At 39.4% G+C, this 23,596-nt stretch overlaps 1 protein-coding gene across 8 annotated transcripts in view; it reads right to left on the reverse strand.

Annotated features, from left to right (window-relative positions):
* The window catches only part of MAP7D2 (MAP7 domain containing 2), an 80,119-nt gene that overhangs the window by 19,321 nt on the left and 37,202 nt on the right, over positions 1-23,596 (reverse strand). Inside the window, exons 2-8 of one of the 8 annotated variants that reach the window (XM_061453230.1) lie at positions 18,456-18,533; positions 15,143-15,306; positions 8,439-8,553; positions 7,422-7,520; positions 5,417-5,527; positions 3,937-4,056; positions 857-1,005 (exon numbers count right to left, since the gene is read on the reverse strand). In XM_061453230.1, the coding sequence (XP_061309214.1) occupies positions 857-1,005; positions 3,937-4,056; positions 5,417-5,527; positions 7,422-7,520; positions 8,439-8,553; positions 15,143-15,306; positions 18,456-18,533 (836 nt within the window). Of the gene's footprint in view, positions 1-856; positions 1,006-3,936; positions 4,057-5,416; positions 5,528-7,421; positions 7,521-8,438; positions 8,554-8,740; positions 8,980-15,142; positions 15,307-18,455; positions 18,534-23,596 lie in introns of those variants that run through there. The other 7 variants (XM_061453223.1, XM_061453224.1, XM_061453225.1 and 4 more) reach the window with 7 other exon arrangements.

The raw sequence follows: 23,596 nt of genomic DNA on the forward strand, positions 1-23,596 counted from the left end.
TACAAGTTGCAGGTAAATAACATCGCATCACACCCTCTCCAAGAGCTCTTGGAAAGGGTGACAGCACTCAGTGGAGTTTTCAAAATCATCTATATGCTCCTGCAACATATCTTGGACATGATCAGTTGTGCACCCAGGCATCTTGTAGAAATGCTGCTAGATGTGACACTGAATCACAACTAACAGAGACAGTACATATTATCTTTAGCTCCCAGCTTTGGCCTTCTCACTTGTAGCTGATTTAGATGGCATGAATCCCCCTACTATTACCTATCACAAGACACAGAACCTTATGTGAATTTTACAGCCCTAGCATATATGTTTTTTAAAACATGCCTTACATTGTATAGAGTCAGTGAAGGTGAATGATGTGCCTTTGCTTTTCTGGAAACTGCAGTGGATCAATAATGAATCTTTTAAGCAAATGGCATTAAAAACGTCCACAGAAAGAGTTAAGCAATTGGTATAAAACAGAGGCATTACCACTTGGCAAGTTTCTGAAATATGTGAAGCTTGCTAATTAACCAGTAAGACTGGTCATACTCAGTAGAGAGCCTATTTGTCATCCCTGTTCCCAGAAGTTACAGCCAAGTCTAGAAACGCAGCTCAGTGCTAGAAATCTCAGTTCGCTGAAAATAAAGGTGTTGCTGTTCCAAATACCAGAACTCAACACTGATTTCCAGGAGGAAGATATTAAAATGCTGCTAAACAGGAGCACAAAAACAAGGCTTACTTTCTTACTGCTATTTCTTACAAAAGGGTTAGCACTTTATTTTCATGAATATAAAAGGAAACATAATGACCAGAAACCACATCAGCATACCCAGAAGTGAAATCAAAGCTACTGGAAACCCACCTGAGTAACTTCAGCTGCAGCTGCTCCTTTCACGGCATTGGAAGTGGAGGGTGAAGTTGCCTTCTTTCTGTCGGTGCTTCGGGTGGGGGAATTCTTGTAGGGAGATTTAAGAGGACTAGCTGGTGCTACACGAGGACAGATATGGAATACTAAAGAGTTATAGTACAATAGCAAGAGCAAAAGGGAGCACAGGCAGAGGAAGTAAAGGAGACGAGAAAACAGTATACTGTTATGTTATAATGGTCAAAGGCAGTTTTCAAAGTTTTTTAAAAAGTGTGTCAAAAGACTGCATGATTCAACATGGTCCCACATTTACTAAAAATACCTTGACTTAGAGTAACATTGTATAGGATTTTTATATGTTTTTAGAGTATCTCTAAAGTATCATTCTCTTACTTCTACAAATTTTGAACAACCTGACTAGGACTGTGATTCCTTTTTCTTCTAAAAAGTTCAGCTTCCTCTGCATATGAGAAAAAGGAATAAAACAATTCTAGCTGGGTGACTTTTGAACAAATACTGCAAAACAGTAAAGGTGACAGAAGCGTAGGGAATTTATTTTTTTAAAAGCCTAAACATAGCAAATACCTTAATTTCTTGTCAAAATATACTTAAAATAAACAAACCCTACAAAAATAACCAACCCCAAACCTAAACTAAATGCTGCTGTAGGTATTTCAGTTATTGTTTTTTATGGTAGACCTCAGTTTGAGTGTGACACATGCATTACAGCTTGCAGGGCAACTCTTCCTGCGTATTTTCTCTTTATTTGCAATATGAACAGGATCTTTAAAAACTCAGATATTTTACCTCTGGTTTTGTTCATACTGCCTTTTAAGATGAAACTTTCACATACATATAAAACAATCAACAGAGCTTATGCTTTATTAATAAGACAGACACTAGTTGTAACCACGTGACAGTGTGTTTCCAATCTTATTCAACTCAGGTCAAGAAGGATACTGACATTGGAAAAGCAGTAATTATGCTAAAATGTAAAGGAATTAATATTTACAGTATTTGTTTTGTTTTTTTTTAAATGGGGGCAGTCCTAAAAATCTCTGACAAAGCTTTTTTTTCATAAGAGATTTTAACTGGACCCATGTGCTCTTTGACTGACTTCCCAGCCAGCTGGAAAAGGTTCACTGACTATTAAGAAAATTGGTCTAAAACTTGAATGCTGCTAAGCATTTTTCCTTGGCTTCTTTATGCTAAGTATTTTTACTTCAAGAGTAAAAAAAAAAATAAACAATAATCAATTAATCAATTCTATGTGTCCAATAACAACTGTTTGCTCAAGTATCTCGACAGAAAGTGACAATAACGCATTGCCCGAGAGAGTCTTAAATTAAGGGTCCTTATATCTAATCTTACAGAAAATGCAGGAGCAAAACAATTTTGACACAAACAATGTGATGAGGCACAGTATAAACTCTTGAAAAGGAAGAGCCTTTCTTCTTCAGGAAGCTACTTTAACAGACAGACATACACAACAAATAGGAAATCCCTCCCTCAACCCTGTGGCTGGCAACTACTGACAAAACTGTCCATTGACACTCTGAGTACTGATGCTGTTTGCTACCTGTGCTACAGCCTGATTGCCTTGGGAGGAAATGACAAGAGGATGCTGGTTCAGAGAGCTGTTCCCAGAATCAGTGCTTCTGTTTTCAGCTCAGGTAAAAAGCAGTTTGCAGGCCAAATTGTATCCTTGTCAGACAAGCCAGTGTGCTACTTAAAGATCCTCCACTGGAAAGAGAGATAAAGATGGGAGTTTATAAACAGAACGAGTAGGGAAGGACAAAAGGAGTCCTTATTGATTTCTTCATTATCAAATACAACATGAAAACCAACACCTGGCTCTTGTTCAGTCTTAGCAGCAGCTGATCCCTGAGCAGTCAGTAAACTAGGAATTTTCTCATGGGCCAAGACTACATTTCTGCTTCCAACAGATGCTGCTTATAATGTAGAAGAAAGAAATAATTTTAGAGCCATACAATATCAACATCCCTTTGCACTACAACAAAGAAGTAATGCTTAAAGGGAAGTAGGCTTCCTTTGCAATTCGTCTTCAAATAGCTTCATATTAAAAGCACAGAGGTACAACCTGAGCCTATTTCAGTCATGGTGTATGAAAATACTTATCATAAAGATGACCACTCTTTCATTGTCTAACTAGTCTTATCCTGAAAAAGTGTTTCCTTTTACAGACAGGCATGTGGGTGTGGGGTCTGGGGTATTTATTTTGTGGGGCCTTTTTGGTTTTTTTCTTAATAGAAGTAAAAACAGCTGTTAAACTTTCATCCTTGTTTCCACAAGCATTACTGTCTACCCATAAAGATATACCTGGTCATACCCTGGAAGTCAGCCACTTACCTAAGTAAGTATTAGCTCGACTAGAAACACTAGTTTTGTAGATGTTTGCAAAATACGGGGTTTAAGACTTCCATTTAAAGATTGGAACACTAACTATAACCCCTTATAAAGAACAATAATTTCTGGAACTGACACCTTCCTATCAGTGTCTGTTTTTTCCTCTAAATATAATTTTTATGTGCATATACACATACACAGCTATATACATATATATATAAATACACATACAGCCACGCAGTTAAAGGCGAAAAGTAATTTAACAGCAAAAAACTGGAACCCTGGTAAAAATAATTAAGGCTTAAATGGTCCACTGGGATTTTCGTTCTACATACTGTCTGGGTATGAAAGGGGATAACATTACTAGATAAAGCCTCCGAGAGGTATCACACACTGGTCTAAAAACCTGTTTCTTAAATGAATATATTCAGTTTTCCACTCACATAGGTTTTAGTGATTTTGATGATTCAGCTTTTTGTCTGCTTTTAAAAAGAACATAGTTTAAAAAAAGAAAAAAAATAAAAAGCCATCCCAACCAAGACAGACAAGATGATGTGCACTGCTATCGAGAACAACTTAGTTCATTGCAGGGTCTGTACCACGATGTAAATTGTCATTTGGTTCATAGTAGTCCATTTCTTTCAGCAAGTAGTCAAATGCAACCAAAACCATACCTTAACAGTTTCAAAGTGAGTAATTCACATTTTTACCTGGATTATTGTACTCAGAAAGCATTAATGTACTTCTGCTTCTGGCTAAAGATGACTGTGTGGGAGTCAGCAGTCGAGAAACAATAAAGTTTTCCATTGGACTAAGATGCATGCGGTGAGCTGAAGGATGGGAGCAAATAAAATTTTAAATGCAAACAAATAAAATAATGTTACATTAAAACAACCAAAACAAAAAGATGAAATGATTAAATGAAATAAAAAAAAATCTTGAAGTGTTTGAGATATAACATATATAAAGGTAACTTTCATTCCCTCTGGAAAAAAAAAAACCCACACATTTCTAGTTTCTCCATCACTTTAAATTATTTTCTCACCTGTGCAATAAATACAGTAACGTTAAGACCATGCTGCATTTTGCTCTTACACAGACAGAGGTTCCAATCTGCAAAATGGTTGCTTTCATGACTCAGCATGATAAAGGTTTCTCTTCTTCCCCAGTAGAAAAGGTGAAACATGTGGTCTAACAGCACAGCTACTCACTAATGTGCCAACTATTCTGGAACTGCACTTAAAATTTGCAGTCTCACCAAATTATGTAAGTCTTATTTATACAATAGGCCTGCATTCCTTACTCCTCCATAAATGTGTCAACTATATAAGACATATTTATAGATGTTCCTGTTACATGCATATGTATATAGCCATCTATCATTATAACCTCAGAGCTGTTGATGAGTTTTCATTAAGCAATTAAGAAATGAGAGTACCCTTTCTTTTCATTTTTGAAACAAGCCTCTACTGGCACTTACTTCACCCAATACACTTCTTTTTTCCCATTAGTTTTTTGGTTGTTGGTTTTTGGTTGTGTTTCTTTTTTAAAAAAGAGGAGGGAGGAAGTGAGGTTAAAAACAAAAAAGAAACCCACAAAACAAATGAAAACAAAAGCAAAAAAAACAAAAGAAAAAAAACCTCCAGAGTTCACAGTGGGGCAAACCCTTCAGTCTCTCCCTAGTGTTTAGTAAGCACTAATCCTGCAAGATGATCATCTTTTGTGGAACCTCTCATGGATCAGATTTTCCAATCAAATTAAAGTCCTCTACAAGACTGGTCACCAGATTGAAGTCTCCCAGGTGGCACACTGGACATACTTCTGCCCATGGTACATTCCCTGTCTATTGCTGAGCCACATTCTTGGTTTGCTTGGTTTCCCCTGTTTGGCTAAAAGATCGCAGCTATAGGGAACTGCTGCAGTCACAGCATGTGCTTACAACCCTGTTTGCTGGAGTATTAAAAATTGAAAAAGAATCAGTTAAGAAGCCCACAGCATTTCTTGCTGGACCAGGATCGCCAGCATGGCAGCACAGCCTTGGGACAGGCTGCAGAACTGTTTTATTGTATTAACTTATAACCCCTCAAATATTCAGGCATAACCGAGTTACATAGCCGTACAGACAGGAAGAAGAAGCGCTTTAAGCAGAAGTAGAGTTTATGCTGGTAGGAGACCAGCATATTCACTTGCCTCTGTCGGGGGAATGTGTTATGGCCGCTGTGGAGGAGGAGAGGCGCTTACTGATTGGTGATTCCATTTGCTTTGGCAGATTCATTGTAGAAGCTGAAAGTTTGTCACATGCTGCAGAGAGACGCATTGAAGATATTTGTATTCACATGAGAGTATGGATAAATGCTCCAAATTAACCTTGCATTTGTACTTGTGGCCCTTGCCCCAGTCATAGCACTGAATGAAGCATGAGATAAGCTTTCTGACTGCTGGAGGATGAGCATTTTATAAAATGTAGGTTGGGATGCAACTTTTCTGCTTGTGAATTTCACATTCCGGTTTTACAACAGCTCATCTTTTATACTGCCACAAGCAAATAACTATGTACTGGAGCCGAACGAGTGAAGCCATTCTGATACAAGACATTAAATACCAGCACAAGCAGAAAGTTACTTAAAGAAAATAAACTGCACATATGACAACTCTGAACTCCTCGTCTCCATTCCCCTTCCCCTCTACTTCAGTCTAGAAGAGGGGGGCGGACCTCAGGTATTACTCTAATACAAAAATGAGATAACCAACATTTGCATAGCTAGAACTCAGTGTTTTAATGACCAATGTGGCACCAGCCGTTTGGCTTTATCTTTTTGTGCTGGTACTACCCCAAGGGCTTTAACTGTTTGACAAAGTCTGTTTGAGCACAATACCGATTTCCTACCTTAGCATTCGACTGCTAACGTTCGACTGAACAGCAGACAAAGGTAATTCAAGTATTACTACAGCGTACTTGTATATGATGATCACTGCATGATACTCAGAAGCTAAAAGCATAGATGCTGTGTCCCTTAAATTTGAATCTTACTTCTTTCAAAAACAAAAATATTTTCAGCTAGACACATATATGTGGCCCTAATTCTGCAGTGCCTAAGTTACTGCATTGCCTATTACATCCATCAAAATGTTGGCTCAGTGGGGTCTGCAAGATTTGCCTTCACCTTGTACAGTAAACAATTCAATTCTTTAATATTGCTTTTTCAAAAAAGCTGGTATAATGCTTGTGTGCTGCAAAACACCAGTTGCACATCCAAATCTCTTCCTACATGAGCACAATTAGTACAAAAATTTGAATCTGTTTGCACAGATGTAACAGTTCTGAGAGATCATGGGCAGAACAACGTTTACTATGCATTCTGCAGGAGTAATAGCCAAGCCTCACTCCTCCTTTGGGGGGAGAGATGGAACCTAGTTCTTAAAAGCACACCTAAGTACATTTGCAATCAAAATCAGAAACCCTATATGCAAGCCATTCTTCATTTCGGAGGACACATCTACCTCAAAGTCTTTTTCTGGGAAATAAAAAAAGCCAAACCAAAACAAAAAACCCACAACCAAACTAAACCAAACAACTGAACAATATAAAAGAAGAAAAACCGTAACAATTGCTTAAACAAAGTCAATTACTTGAATTTGTTACAAAAGCCATCTTGGCCAAAATCTGCTTCAAGGAGACAGAAAACATGGCTGTTTAAATCAAACTTGCTTGTTCTTAACATATTGCAGAAAAAAAGCCCTTGAGGTGGAAAAGGAAGACTGTTGAGATGAAACATGGTTTGGGAAACACATTTTCTCTTACTGTGCAACTGAATTTTTTTTCAACAGCACCTGCACCTGTGCATGTCCATTAGAACTGTCAAATAGATATGTAATTATATTTACACACACACAAACACAGAGCACCCACAGAATTAACAGGAATGAAAATCTGAGCAGGAGAACTTTACAGATAGTGAGAAAAACATGAAATGCCTCTACAGTGCTGGAATGTGAGGCATGCACTGCTCCACCATGGCAAAATCAAAAGGAAATTAAAAAGACGTTTGGTCTACAACAATAAGGGTAATGCTGTAGAGTAGCGGACTGAAATAATAAGAAAACAGTGGTTAGGAAGGACAAGATCAGTGGATGGATTAGAGTGATTAAAACAGTTATAAACAAGACACGATGGTATTGAGATTCTCTGAAATACCATTGAGGGAATCAGCAGGAGCAGTAGAGGTCACAGGGTCTGGAGGAAGGGTGTTGGCAGCTAAACCTAGAACAGGGGGTGGGGTATTTTCTGATTCACCTACACAGCAGAGAAATCAGAACAAAAAGAGGTGAAAGAAATTACTGAATAAACTCGGGGAGCTGGAATTAAGCATAAACTGCACCACAAAGACAAACTGGTTTCCTTCTCAAAGTATAAAAGACTTGCTTTATTACCATATATAATTTCCTGGCTTTTTTGATGGCATACTGTAAAAACTATGATGGGAATTTGAGTTTGCCATTTAAGTATATTTACACACCATTTAAATATATGTCATATTTCATCATTACCTAAACATGTAATTTTTTCCCCATAACATCAGTTTATTCAAACCTGACAAATTTAAATAAACCATATGATTTAAACAAAAAAAAAAACATGCATCTTTTTGAAATATAAAAGCAGTACATGACTGATTATGTAGTAAAAAGAATTTGTTTGGAAGCCAAATCAAGAAGAGCAGCAACAAAAAGTATGTGGGGGGAAAAAACACTAAACTATTTTAAACTGCATATGCTGCACAGTCATCTAGAATTTCCTGTCAGGCTTTTAGAAGTACCAGACAAAAAGAAGATCATCTTTTTCAAGGCTCAGTCAACACTCAGTCCTCTGGTGAATATTGTATTTGCTAACTGGGTACATGGGAAGACAATGCGGGAGAAGAGAATAAGTGAGAGAGCATAAATTTTAATTGTAGCATTTAGCATCCTCCAAACAGATTCTAGTTACTCTATCAAAATGAGCAGCATTCCTAAAGTTAGGAGTCACCCTTTTCCCCAGAAAGTATTAGGGAGAGGCAACATTTACAAGCAATTACAAAGCATTTATTCACACCCCAGGGCAGTAGCCCCTACAATACCACCCTACCTATAAAATGCATCATCCTTACTATCTCCACAACCTCATGCATTTTGCACTTAAAGATCTGCAATGCAGGCAGCCTGTTTCACTTACCATCTCTCCCTCCTGAGCCTGCAGCTAGTGCTCCTCCCCACGACCATCGCTTCTGCTTCTGTTCCAGTTGCTGGCTGCGTTCAAGGGATCGACGCATCATGGCTTCTAAACGTTCCTGGTTATATTGGTGCAAAACCAGAAACCAAATCTGAATCAGTTCTTTGGGGGCTTTTTTTTAACTCCGCCTGAAACCATACTAAAAATACACAGTTCCCCTGTTGCTCCACACATGATGATTACAGAAACTTGCTTGCAATATAAGAAAAAGGACTGAATAAAGAAGGTACCAGCAAGCTACCTACCTCCAGATATGCGTATCCTTTGTCTGCAAGCCACTGAGGTCACTACAGAGGCCTAAGTAAACAACACAGGTTGCATCACTGCCTAGCATCTGCTCCTGCTGGTGAGGCTGCTGCTGTGCTCCGGACTTAATTTGTATAAGAATAATGCTCGACAAGCATTAACTCCTTCTTGTCTATGCAGACCTCAGGAATTTTTTCCCATCCCTTCCTGAGCACAGCTAAATTGCTGCAATGCCAGTGGCTCCTCCTAGCCACGCAGATAAATGATCACTTCAAACCCAAAGTAGGTTACTTTGCAAGGATGCCCAATTTATTTATTTATTTTTACAAAAAGTCTCCTTTCTTCCACCACATTCTTTACAGTCAAGGCACGTAAGAGCTTCTGATTTATTTTATTCTCCCCTAGTGTATTTATTCGTACACGCCCAGATTGTGTTGTTCCAAAATTTACTTTTTTTTTCCTGCTCCACAACCATGTTCTTCTCCATGGCTTGATGAGGTAGGATTTTCAGATGGGGAAGAAGACAATTTCTTTTCCTCCCTAAATCCTGCTTTTAACTACCTTTAACTTACAGCTACACAGTTGCCTTACTCCCTTCTCCACCACCTCCTAACTCTCACTTCCCGCTTCCTTCTTCTGCTAGTTTCTCAGTAGTTTTTTGCTGTGTTGCTGATCTCTGCACCTTTTCCTTCTTTCAAGCTGAAAAAACCTGGTTCTCCCCTACCTACCATTCCATCACTTACCAGCCTATTCCTTTCCTTCTCTCAGCACCTCATTCACATCTAGCAACCTCTTCACCTTCAAATTTCAGCAGCCCTACCCCTACCCTTAAAGATGAGTCTATTCTTGCTGCGACCAACTCCTGCCCCAATGGTTTTGAACCCTTCAATCCTATTAGTATTTTTGATCCTATTACTTACTACCTTTGCCACGTCCTTCTGATCTAGTATAAAACTCTATCTACTTCAAACTGTTGATCCTGCAGGCTTCTGTGACTACATCATATACACTTCAATTTTTATTAATCCCCTGCTCTGTCTCCAATATCTTTTGGTAGCTCAGATCAAATGTGAGGAAAACCTGTCCTGCATCTCTTGGCCAGATTACTTTCTCTCACCAATTCACAACTTCAGTCTAGGTTTACTATTCTGCTTCCCTGAGATGTTTTACCTCAAAATTTCAGTCTTTGTTCAAGCATGTCTCATTCAGTCTCTGTACTGATGTTGAACCTGTTGTCTCTAATGGAGCAGCTTCAGCAGATCAGACCCTAACATCAGGCACCCCCAGTAACTACCATGGCTGGAACTTTTAAGCATGAACCTGTAAACGTCCTGGGGCTCTGGCTATGGTCAATGGCTTTCTACAGCAGCAGATGCCTTCTCATCATCTTCTGATTACCTGCAATTTATTTTTGTCTCTTCAACATCTTTGAAGAACCTCTTCTACTTCCATGAATTCCTGTAATTTGTTTCTGGCCTCATTTTTTCTACCTTACTACCAGTTATCCATCCATTTCAACAGCAAGCCACTATCTTTTATCTTGAAGCTCTCTTCTCTTAATTTTACTACAAATAACTTGTACCACAAAGAATTCCATTATACTACCCTCTATAGAAAGCATGAAAAAAGGCAATTCTTGCATACCCTTTCTACCATTCTCAGCTCTCCTGTCCCTGTTACCTTTGAGCCAGGTGACCCAACCTGCTCTTACAATTTCTGCTGCTGTCTCCAGAAAGAAAGCCTTTTGATCAATGCGTTGTGAACTCAAAACTTTAGTTTTGTCTCCCTTCTAGGCCTTTAGCTCACATTCTACCAGGTAACATCATTCAAAGACCACTTGAAAGCAGACAGCTGCTTGCCCACCCTTGCTCCCCCTTTTCCCCCACCCCTTTCTGTTTGGTCAGCGCCATCAGTATCCAGGCACACAAATGTGCACTCTGCTTCTTTCATCCTCTTTTTTCTCCTACAGAGCAAATGCATGAAGGAGCACAAAGCACAAGCACAGCCTCTTCTGCAAAAGCACAGAAAACCCCCACAGTTTTGAACACTCTATCACTTTTGTCCATGCCTTGGGTATGACAAGAAAGCAATCTTCCAGTCCTGAATCTGAAGTCACTCCCCTCTGATTTAGTTTGCTGCAGTCTTTCTTTCTTCTTTTACTACTTGAGGATGCAATTTTCACATTTAAAACCTGCATGTGCTGGCTTTTTGCTTTTAAATTCCCACCTCCCAACATTAATGTATTCTGATTGAGTCCCTTTTCTGTACTCAAGTCTTTTCCAAACCTCAACTATTTCATCACCAGTTTTTCTCTGCAGACTGTTTCATCACTTTCTTCTGCTGTGCATCTTGCCCAAATATACTTTTCTACCCACATTCTTTTCAAAGGAAAAATCACCCTCCCATTTCTCTCATTGAAGTACACACTTATACAGAATTCTTCTTTCCATATCTATATGAATATTATTATACATTAATCAAAAAAGATGAAAGCAGTCAAGTTTCAACCATCCAGGCGAGTTACATTTGAGATGTTTTTTTTAATGCCGCTTGCAGCGAGGACCAGCAATATTCCGTAGTTTGGAAACCACAGAATACACTTATACCACCTACTCTGAAAGTGCTGTTTTAAGAATAAAATGCACAATGAAATAGATTAAGGAAATTAAATTATTTTTCATACACATTTGAAAGCCCATGCTACCTACAATCTCAGGTTGAAATCTTCAATTACATGATGTGGAGAGGATCATTCATTTTCATTTGCAAAGAGCCTTTCATTAAAGCACTATAGGACATAATTATTAAACACCATTAAACCCTGCAGATATGGCTGAGATAAAGAACAATATAAAGGCCATCTTTCACAAAGAAAGGATACGTATTTAAAAAACATTTTAAGTTAGCACAAAACTAAAAAGCCAAAGAAAACTATAAGACACATGGAAGCACAGCATAAACTCATACATGAATAATTAGGTCCATGATGAAAATTGAACAAGACAAAGGATTCCTTCATCAGCAAACCCTTCCCGTCTATGTTATAAACTAAGTGCTTTCTTAAAAGCATAACAAACTATGCATGTGATCCTCATTTGGGAATTTTGACAGCTATAGACAGAACAAGTAATTTCTACACTGAATAGGAAGCTTCTGCAAAAAACTTTAACCTACAAGCTTTGCAAGTAGGTTAAACTAAAAATTAGTTAAACCATAAAGAGAGAGCCACCTACTGCTAGTATCTAAAATGTACATGTTACTTGCCAAAATCCACAGTTATTCATCCAGGTTTTCCTCAGACTAAGCAACAGAAGACAAATTTGCACTGTCTGAATTAAAACCAAAGAAACAACAACTAACCACGCCCCCAACCAACCCAAAACCCAGTAGTGAAGACACCAGTAATTTGACTGGAGTACTTTTCTTCTTTCTATGTAAAATACAATGCAGGTGTGAAAACAAGTGAAAAATTAATTTTACAAGTACTACGACTTAAAATAATTTGTGCAAACAATTATAAACCAATCTACCTTAAATACAAACATCCTTTCCTCTTCACTGTAGATATTCATCAGCACTGTATGCAAATAGCTCACTGTTGGCTAATATTATCCATCGGCTCTTCCACTTAGCAACAAAAAGAGTTCTGCTATACTCTATTTAAAGAACACATTGAAAAGCAATATAGAATTTTAAATTTAACTACCCTTCTGAATAGAATTTCTGCTCTCAACCAATTACAATTACAGGTGTGTATTAAGCATGTGTGCAAATAACAACATAGAACAATGAATATACCATACATAAAGGTATGTGGGGAGCTGCAGCAGCAATAGTGGGGGGAGCAGAGGACCATCAGTGTTGTAATGAGGATTAAACTCTTCTCCTCACATCCACTGCACAGTAAATTGAGAGACCTCTTGCACAGAAATCGCAGTTTGTAGCAAAATTTCTGTGCAACTGAATTCCACTCAGTATACGAGTTGCCAAAAGAGGTTTGGAAAGCAATGACTAATTCCATATATTATAATTCAAAGTTAATTACCTTTTGAATCATAGTAAGCAATTAATGCTGTAACATCTTGGGAGTTTTTAACTCTCTTGTGTTTAAGTGCATGCTCTTTACAAATGCAACAAATAGTGGATGTGCATCAAAACAATCTTTCCAGGAAGCAAGTGTACTGGTTTACTGGCCAGGGGACCACCACTTCCTCTTTTCCTCACCACCCTCCCACCCCCACCTTCAGGTGTGGGAAATACAGGTTCAAAGCTCTTCCAGTAAAGGTTTCAAATGTCCAGAATGACTCATGAGCAGCGAGTAACTTGCAATGCTCAGGGAACTGCAACCTCATCATCATCCTTTCTCAGACATCCACTGCTACTATGCATACAGGATTTGAGGGGCTCATCGAAAGACCTGAGGGTAAGAGGAGGGGTGAACGGGGAGGACTTGACAGATCCATTAATAGAACTCAAGTGGAATTTGAGAAATGAGGAAATGACAAGTAATCACAAAAGGAAGAAGGGACGCCAGGAAGTGGTGATGTCTCCTGTTCCCAGTTTCCTTCTTCCCTCATCTTCCCCTACAGATTATTCCCCTTTGTACCCTCCCCTCCTTCAGAGACTCCTGGATTTTATTTCACAACAGGTCTAATCCATCCCCAAACAAATAAGCATTCTCTCCTGTTCTCCTGCTCACATAACCTTCTCTCAGGTTCTTAAGGGGAAGGAGAAGGAGGAAAGGGAAGGGAAAGGAGCCAGGCCAGGGCTGCCTTGGTTCCCAACTTAAACTGCTTTGGACAGTTTAAGCCTGAAGGACCAGCTCAGTAAGCAGAGCTAGGAGCTGTATTCATATTACAACCAAACACTTGGAGGCAGCACTTCTCTCGCCATTAGAGAAGTCTCCCATCACATGTACAGAGTTTTGGAGAGCTGCAACAGGTTTGCTCAGCCCCTTACATCCATCCCTGGGCAAGTGCAGGAGGCTACTACAGGAGGTGGGGTCCCAATTGAACAGACTCTTTGGGCCTAACCTGGCAGAGCCTCTCATGTCTGACAACCCTGCTCTTATTTCTCCAGCACAGGCAAACCATGTAGGTAGGGAAAGCATGCAGTTGCTCACTCTTCCTACACCTCTCCCCCTCCCTGCCTGCTCTGATGAAAATTGAGGACAGTGTTTTTGTACTTGCCATTTCCCTTACAACCCCAATAAAGGGGACTGCTCTTGCCTAGCTGCAAAAGGTTATGACAGCAGAAAATACTGGCAAAGGAGCACAATAGGTCATTGATGTTACCACAGAAGGAGACACCTACCCTTTGTTTCTGATTTTGCTATTTTTCTGACCAAAATTTGAAACAAAGCATATGACAAAATATTTAAAAATGCATTCTCAGCTATTATGCAGAAGCCACAACCAGTATGTTATAGTTGAAAGACAAATGACAGGATATAATGTCATCAGGTTAAAGTGAAAAGTCAATTTTAAAAAAGTTCAATTGAGAGCAGTATGTTATTTTGATCTCTCGCAGAAGAGTTTTTCATCTTTTGCAAAGATATTTTGGTCAAAAGATGAAGGGGCACACATAAAGGAAGAGTAAGAACTGCAAATTTCTAGAGGCTTTTTATCTAGCAACTAGAGAAATATCTTCTTTTGGCTCTTCTCTTTACACCACTGCCCTCTTTTCCAAGAAACATTAATTCTTTATCAGTTGCAGTAGCAGTGCTAGCGTTTCCTACAGAAAGTCATGTGGAGAGACACACACACACACACACTGTATTCAGAGATCTGCATCAGAAATTGGACTCACTGGAGCAAAAAAGAACCTTAAATGATCTCAGCAGGGAGAGTAGAAGAAGGGAACAAACATGCTTCAAAAGATATATGCGTAACTTTGTTCTGTGCTAGAATTTTAAGCCTAAATTCTTCACTGCTTGAAGTAAGAATTTCTGATTTTATGTCACTGAGGAAAAACAAAATGTTTTCATAAACATTATTTCAGTTTCAGGGACAGTAAACAAAACACTAAGAAAAATCTTTCCCTTTTATGGAAACACTCATCTTTAAAACCTATCTTCTGGAAAGCTGGTGCTTTATCATCTGACAGAGTCCCAGATACATTAGCATAAATACACGACTATTGTGTGAGATCAGACAAAAATAAAGAGACAAAAAAAAAAAAAAACAAAAAAAACAAAAAACCTGGAAAGTGTTTGTGATGTACAAGCAGCAGTAAAGTACTTCTAGCTGGGGTGACATGTGTCTGAGGTTCCCAAAGTAATGCCCACATGCCTCTGGGCCAATAAATAAATGAAAATCAACATTTAATGCATGTCGATATTCAGCCATGTCTAACGCTACAATATAGACTTGCCCTGCCATACGTCTCCCAATGGGCCTTACCTCCTCTTCTTTAAGCTTTTGTCTCCTTTTTTCTTCAACAGCTGCTCTCTTCTGCTCCTCCCTCTGCCTCTGCTCCTCCAATCTTTTCCATCGCTCCTCCATTTGCTTTTCATATTGAAGTTTTGCTCTTCTCTCCTTCTCCAGTATCTGCTGTTCCCTAGCAGCTTAGGCAGAGAAAAAGGTGTATTTCACTTTATGCAGACCTTCTCCTGCTTTAAAATTATGACATAACACAACAGTCAAACAACAAATGCAATTACGCATAGCTTTAGTCCACTAAGGTCAAAAACACAGTGCACAGAAGTGCTGGGATGATTAGTAAATCTAAGTGATTTGCTCAGTAAATAAATAGGGAAGCCTCCGGTACACAAGGCGAGCTTGTGCCCCTTACCTATATAAACACAGTGTACAGAATAATTAACAACTAGGTTTTGGTTATGTTTCAAATCCTTCTGTAGCTTAAAGCCAAATTCTTTTTTGAAACATGTTTCCAGTAGGTTTTGAAGCAAATCAGTTAAACATGTTGAAGCAAAAGCCCTTGGAATTTCTTTAAAACTATGCTTCCCTTTATAGGGCCGCCTTCAAAATAAACACACTAAAACAACGTATGTTAAATTTTCTACAAAGCTTGGAAAATGCACCTTTCTGTCTCTGTCTGTAATTTGGTGCTACATAGTTATTCACTTCTGCCTGTTTGCAGGAAAAAAATTACTTCTGTTATTGAGGGTTTGCCCAGTTTATTGCAACTGGTGGAGTCATGATCTTCTTGAGACATTAGCTTGTTGTTACAGAAATTCAGACTGTAACATTACATACAGGACTGTTGCTTCAGTTTTGCACAGGAAAAGTAGTAGTAGAAGTTAACGTGACAAATCAAGAGAAAAAAAATCCACTTCTCATGCAAGTGTATTCCATTAAAAGGCAAGGAAGAGGAGCTCAGTAAGCATGCCTAAAAACACAAAAGCCTGTAATGTCACATGTACAGCCAGAAAGAAAAGTGGAATATTCTTACTGTTGCCAGGCTAAGAACTTGGGAATGTTCTCAGGAAGGGAAAGCCAGAATTGACAGTGTTTATACAAGAGCTAGTCCTTCGTCCTGCACACCTATTCAGTCTCAGCTTGCTTCTTCAGTTTCTGTTTCCCTGTACAGCAAATTTTCTTCCTTCTACTCTTCTCTCTGTATCTTTCCATCCCGGCTGTTGCCCAGCCGTTTGAATCCCCTATACTCACATCAGCCTTTTTCCACTTAGCTCCTGCCTTTGGGCTGTTTAACCACAGCTGTGACCTTCAGTCCCTCTTAGCCCCACTCCACCCTCAAAATCCTTGGTTTAAAGCTAGAGTGCCTCCAACATCAGATCCTTCTCCAAAAGTTGCTGGATCCTCCTAAAATACATCTTCCTTGCATCCATCCTGCTTTATAGAACACCTTCTACCTTATTATTGTTAGAAATACAGTTGTTTATATTGTCTTTCCCTTTTGTCTTATAAGGATTCCCTATTCCCCCCTGCCCCAGGACAGGGCAGCATGAGAGGGTTGTCAGGGCTGCAGGCATGCCTAGACTTGTAGGTATGAAGAATTACACTTGTCAACAGATAAAGAGTTACATCAGAGATGGTAGAAGACAAGTGACCAGTCACTAAGTGTTAACAACTACTGGCCATATCAGGTAGAGCAGGTGAAAACAGCATGCTGGAGTTGATAAAACCCAAAAATAAAGCCGGGTGTCCAGAGATTTGTGCTAAGATCACCTTCTGAGAAAGTAGGTGAAACCTGGAAGTGATTCTGGACAGAGAAGGAAACCATTCTGTCATCATGGACATACATACAACTCTTGTTCCTTAATTTAGGGATACTAAACCCCTGAGGAATGAATTTTGGCTTTCGTGAAAAGGTTATTCCATATTGCTGCAAAGTACCTGCTGGCTGCATACAGATCTGTTCTGCTTTTTTTCCTGAACTTCTAAAAGAAAGGTGCCACAGACAAACTGTGCCCAAGTCCCAGAGCTTCTAGAAATGGTCACAACTCTAAAATTTCCAGAAGGCACATATGATGTCTGTAGAGAAGAAGGGCAGCCAACACGTTCCAAATCCCCTGAGCCAACTGCTCCCAGATTCTCCAGCTTTCAGTTTCCCCTATCATTTTTTCTTCTGTTTTTTTTTTTTTTAATTCGAATCCTTTCCAATCTACTCATCATGTCATTTTCTTGGGAACCAGCAAAGAAGGGTTAATCAAGAGTATAGAAGAGAGAGTCCGGACTGAGTATGCATGGAAGAGAGGTAAGCTACAACTCAGGCTGATGCATGTCCCACATAGACAGAACTTCTGGAGAGATGAAGTACTAAACAGCAGCAGTTTTTCACATGAATTACCAAAAGGAATCTTGCTTACCAAGCCCACAGGTACTAAAAAATGTCTTGTCACTGGTCTCAAGACTCATGTTTTGTCAGGGAACGGTCAACAGTGTATTTGGTTACTTACTGCAAGAAACCCAGTATTTTGCTATGATTCTTTCCACAGGTGTCCATGCTGGCTTTTAGTTGACATTTCCTCCAAATATATGCCTAGCTTGAATTTTACAAAATCATGAAACACTGACAGTTCCTTCTGAAATGTATTGTCAGGTGACATCCAGGACAGTGCTACTGGCCTTTCTTGTTATCGCCATGAGAAAAGCAAAGGTAGCTGTTCAACATTTTTAAAATACATATATATGAAAAGTCCAAAACAATATTGAACAGTTAATTTCATTCATATATATATGAAATTAACTGTGTACACTCACACCCTCCCTTATATATATCTATATTAAAAAAATTGCTTTATATATACACACACACATATATATTGCAATTCCCTCAACAGTTCCCTGGAGGTATTAGTAGATTAAAAAAAAACAATTGACTATTTTAAAACCTCTGAAATCAATGCTTACATTATACAGAAAGTTAATTCATTTTTTTTAGTTCTCTTTAAATATTAACAATTTAAAAACCTACATACAATTACCTGCTTTATACCATACTGAACAACTCCATGGTCTTTTATCATGGCTAAAACATAATAGACTGTTTCGCCAAACTGTTCTACGTGTCATCCTGAGTATTATTCAAGGCTTATTTGATGTTTTTATAAATCAGAATCCTAACAACCAATATCTTGCACGTAATTTAAAAGTGGTAATGTAAGTGATAAAGACTAGTAACAGGCTAAAACACAACACTTAAAATTCAGAACAGAAAAAATGTCATGTTAGTAAATTAAGCCTATTAATACAGATGCATAAATAATACATACACCTTCTGTCATCTTACCGAGGTACTTCTCCCTTTCTTCTCTTCTCTCCTTTGCCAGTCTCTGTCTTTCATCGGTTTTCAGAAATCCATCAAAGGCTGAAGTCAGAAAGAAGGGAAAAAAAAAAAAGTATTAAAAAAGTGTTAGCAAAACTAAAGAAGCATCCAAAAGAACTCAAAAAGTCCACCAAATACAAGTTGTATCTACAGCATTTAACAACTCCAACAACAAAAACTATTTTGCACTTAACAAGCTGGGATTTGGGTACATATTGAGCACAGTCTCCTTCCTTCCTGCCTACCTACTGATGAACTCCATGCACAGTTCCTCAGTGTAAATGCCTGACTCCTCTTCTCAGAGCACACAACCATGCTGTCAGTGCTTTTATAAAACTTAAAACTTTCTTTGGAAAAAAACGTTAGGATGCAATTAACATGTATTAGTCTTTGTTAATAACCTCATTTTAAAGTTTTTGGCTAAAAAAGGGAAAAAGTTCAGGAAAGCAGTAAAAGCGGTATGCAGCTCTCATGGTCTAGTGCTATGTGAAGTCACAGTCTTCATATTTATGGCTTAACACAGCTCCATAGCTTCCTTGCCCACAGGAAACCACCAGCTCATTTCAACAGCCAACAATTAGAACTGAATGAAGCCAGGGAGACAGCAGCCCTCCTGCCCTCTTTTCCAGGTAGAAACATTTTGTTTCCTTGTCAAGTTTGCATCTAAAAGCAGGTTGCTTGTTTGGGAGGAGGTTGCCTAAGGACGTTTTGTACCTGGATCCAGACACCCCAGTTCTTTGCACAGCATGAGCCATCAAAAAGCCCAATTTAAGAAAGGGGTGGGCAGGCAGGCAGAGCATGACACACGAGATGCCTCAGGGTCACCTGCCTGTCTGCCCTGTAATAAGCAGCCAGATGGACCATAGGTGGACCTTCTGGAATACCAATATGAGCTCACCAGCCACCAACTAGTGACTTGACAGACCAGTTAGAGGATAGCATCCTTTTAAAACAGCTGGCATGGCCTCCAGCGCCCTCCTTTCTCTCTTTGTTTTCAGGATATCCTGAGGTCTTCGCAGGGTTGCAGTGCAAACAAGGCAGGGCATCTCACAGCACAGTTTACATCCTTTGCAAACATTACTTGGTCTCCCTACTGAGTTGGTAAATTACAATTAAGTCCCCTTCTCTTCTGCTCTAAGAACTGCAGTTGTTAATTTTATCAGACAAATAGGATGTCAAAAAGTTACTTAGACTATAACCCAGGCTGTCTTCCTGAAAAGTCACACTTGCAGGCTCCTCTCCAAGGGCATCCTGTCTATTGGAGTTAAGGTTTTGCATGACTGATACACGGATTGACTCCACAACTCGTTAAAGTTGTAAAGCAAGTATGCTTTATTCAGCTGAGGCACATGGGGGTTGCTCCTCCAAAATCATGCGCGCCCCCCTTTGCCACTCAGTTCATTTATATTACATATAATGATTACCTAAACATGAGATTGCTTCACGCCTAATACAGATGCAAAACCTATTCCCATCTAGTATTATAATTAGTTTTCTGGCATTCGTTCTGTTGGTGCGCCTGTGCAGTGCCTCCTGGTGGTGGTCGTTAGGGGGTCGTGAGGATGAAGGCTTGCAGTTCCTCTTCCTCACCGTGCGTAACCTCTTGCTTTCATGCAGACTCAATAGGGTTTCGGCTCCTATCCAAACTTCAGGTTCGGTACAAGCCAGTTTTATGTATCTTAAAGCAGAAACTTGTCAAGTTTGCAAATTTTGTTACTCTGGCTATCTTTTGTTCCTTTTCTTTATAAAGATACTATTTGAACAAGAATGTCTTAAATGTTAAGTTATGAATCTTATCTACTACAATTCTGCCTAGCAGCTGTAACTCCTACAGCTCTGCTTCACCATTCTAGCAACTTTGACTCCTATGGTTCTGCTTCACCAAGCACAGCAACTGCTTAACCAGGCAGGCACAATGTTAACCCTTTATTTCCTGGTATCATGACAAGCACCTTTCTGTAAAAAGGCATGGTTCTGTAGGAAGGCTAAAAACCAGCCTTGATGTTCTCTTGTGACTGGTGAAAAATGCAGATCTCAGCTGTCCCCCATTAGAATAACAGCTTGCTTTTTCCCCAAGCAGCACCTTCGAACACCATTTCTAATCTGCCTCTGCACACACAAATGGCAACTACCTGATGGCAGTCAGGCCTCTGGAAAATTGCAATTGTAGCTCCCAGCTGGTTAATTACAACTAGAATTTGTGGGTCAAATACATATCTATTTAATACTGAAGACTCATCCTACTTCCATCCTAGTCCACTGGTTTGTTCGCTTGGCTGCCATTTATTGGCAGACTTGACAAGCAGGGAGGAGAGAAGAGGAGGTGGCTCAATAAAGCAACCATGGTGACTAGTCTGCAACTACTTTGAAGGGGCCTGCTTTAAGTAGCCAAGAAGGGGAATCCTGTTGTCAGCATTGTTACATTACAGCTCCAATTGAAAGTTTTTCAGTGATTTGAAAGTCAAACCAGCACAAAACCTACAATTTAGGCTACAAGCCACAGAGGAGGTGAAATCAAGACTGAAGCTCAAAAAGAAAAGACTGAGCTTGGGAGTAAGTGAAGCCTGGGAAAAGGCTAAGAGTTTATATACCGGGCATGACATGCTGGAATACCCCTGTGGCTAGTTTGGGTTGAGTGTCCTGTCTCTGCTCCCTCCTGGCTTCTTGTGCCCCTCCTCACTGGCAGAGCATGAGACTCAAGAGTCCTTGATCAGGGTAAGTGCTGCTTAGCAAGCAGACAGGAGCTAAGGCTTTGTGAGGCAAGGGACATAACGCAGGTGGAGAGGTGGAACCTGAATCACGGAAACCAAAGCAGGGATAGGAACAGCAAGACAGTCCATGTCTATGGATTATGTTCACAAAACCCTGCACTCTCATCCCTCTCTTGCTTTCAGCAACTACCTATGAAACCCACAAGCAAAAAACATATCCCACTATGCTTGTCAATAAAATTACAGCAAACTTATCTCTACTTTGATTGCTTAGTAAGCACAACTGGCAGACAAGGATCTAAAAGCTCCGACCTTACTCACAACTGCCATAGCCAACCTGAAAAATAGCACATCAACTCTGGATAGCATTCTCAAGAGTTCGGATGTCTCAACACCACTCTGGTAATATTAAAAAAAGGTCAAGGCTGTAATGCCAAATACTTAAGAAAACGGGATGTATCAAAATCAGCATTGAAGCAGTCTGCACAATCCTTATTTTGCTCCTTTAGCAGATATATAAAGTTTTTTTTCCTTTTAGGTCTTTTCATTTATTCAGTGAACCTCCTTAAGAGGTGAACCAGCTTCAAAGTGATTAGCACTTATTGCTTCATTTCTTTCTGAAACCGGAAAGTAAACAGAACTATAATCTGAAGTCAGTCTTGGAGAACACACTCCAGACTTGGCTATGTCACAACTGAAACAACAAATAATGGAATTGTTGCTCCTTACATGTGCAATACAATAATGCGCAAAAAACTGTGTGGAGGAAAACAGTATGCAATATAGTACATATAGGCATCAAATGCATATACATGCAGCAAGGGGAGCATTAAAATAGCACATACATCCTCAATTCTAGCATTTCTTGACTTCACAAATCAGCATACCTGCCAAAAATCAGTGAATATGGCTTTAAAGGACAAATAACTATTCCCTGGGTAATAACTTATACCTTGGGATGATTTTTCAAGGCCAAAATCAGTGTATGTTCTGCATATTTTCATACAATATATATTATGAAAATAATGGGAATAGCAGCTACCTGTGGTATGAAATTTGTTTAATGACAGGAATTCAAATTGTTTGGTATAGCAGACGGCAAATAGCAAGCACAGGTAACAACCATGAAGATAACCCAACGCCATTTCTGTTTCACCACACGGACTGCCAGCAGAGGGCACACCAAGGTTTGAAATCGAAAACCTTACAGCAAAAAAGCTTTCGCTCTGCTAAGTGACCTCAGGTTAATACTCTGTACGCTCAGCTTTATCCTGAGCCTTCCTAGTATTTACAGCTAAGCCTCTGATCCCTCAGCTAGAAAGGCACATAGCAGCAAACGACGTATTTAAAACACACACTGGTTGTGCCTCCTACCACCCAGAGAAATTAATACAAAGAGACACTGGCAGAAAATTTGCTAATAACCCTCTATTCCCAGACTTGCAGAAGAATAAGGAAACTTCTCAAGTAACAACATCAAAGACTTTACTGTAATGAAACACACATGCACACACATTGCTGCTACGTCTACTACTTCTATTCAATCTCCCAGCCTTCCCCAAAAGCCCCTTTTCCAAGTAGTCCCCACTCTCTAAGATATACACCTAACTGTTGGGCTAATTTCTTGAGATTTGGCTCACTGTTTGACTGAAGAGGGCCAGCTACTCCTCCAGGACTTTGTTACAACAAGCATTTCTAACAAAAAAAAAAAAACAACGAACGAACGTAACTTAAAAGATGTTAAAATGTCAGCAAAATACACCATCTAACACTGCAGGACTTGTCAATACTTCAGTGTTACTTTAAAATAACTATTTACAGAAGTAAAAACTAACAAGTTAATCACTGCTTTTTGATGGGCAAAGGAAAACTATTCAGTTTGATGAAATGGTGCCAGAACATGGCCACACATGCTCACTCTAAATATTGCTTGTGCAAGTCTTTTGGTGGTGGCTCCAGACAGAGAGGAAGGTTGTCCTGAACCGATGAAACACAAGGCAAGCTGTCTTTTGAAATTCATATCCTGTCTCAAGCTGAGAAAACAAGTACTGGAGCAGGACAATCAGGTTACTGGAAGCTGAGAGCACATTTCAGAAGGACCAGCCAGCTGCTCTCCTGACATTGGCACACAAGTAAATGCCAGCAGGTCAGGCCTCCGTTTTTTTTTTTACTTTGTTGTTGAACCTACATAAACTTCTTTCCTCCATAATATCCCATGGTATTTGGTTTCACAATGTATTTATATATAGCAGATATCAAAGGCCTTGACAGCAGGCACCACAACACAGAAGGAAAGTCAGCTGGGGATGTGAGAACAGCTCTACGACCAGTGTTCAACACACCTAGACCTTTGTCCGTCTTACACAGAATCAACCACGTTGGAAAAGACCTTTA

This window comes from Pezoporus flaviventris, unplaced genomic scaffold (genome assembly GCF_033815535.1).
Source record: "Pezoporus flaviventris isolate CSIRO_AGI_PZ_B2104156 unplaced genomic scaffold, CSIRO_AGI_Pfla_v1 ptg000015l, whole genome shotgun sequence".
In the NCBI taxonomy this organism is placed as follows: Eukaryota; Metazoa; Chordata; class Aves; order Psittaciformes; family Psittacidae; genus Pezoporus; species Pezoporus flaviventris.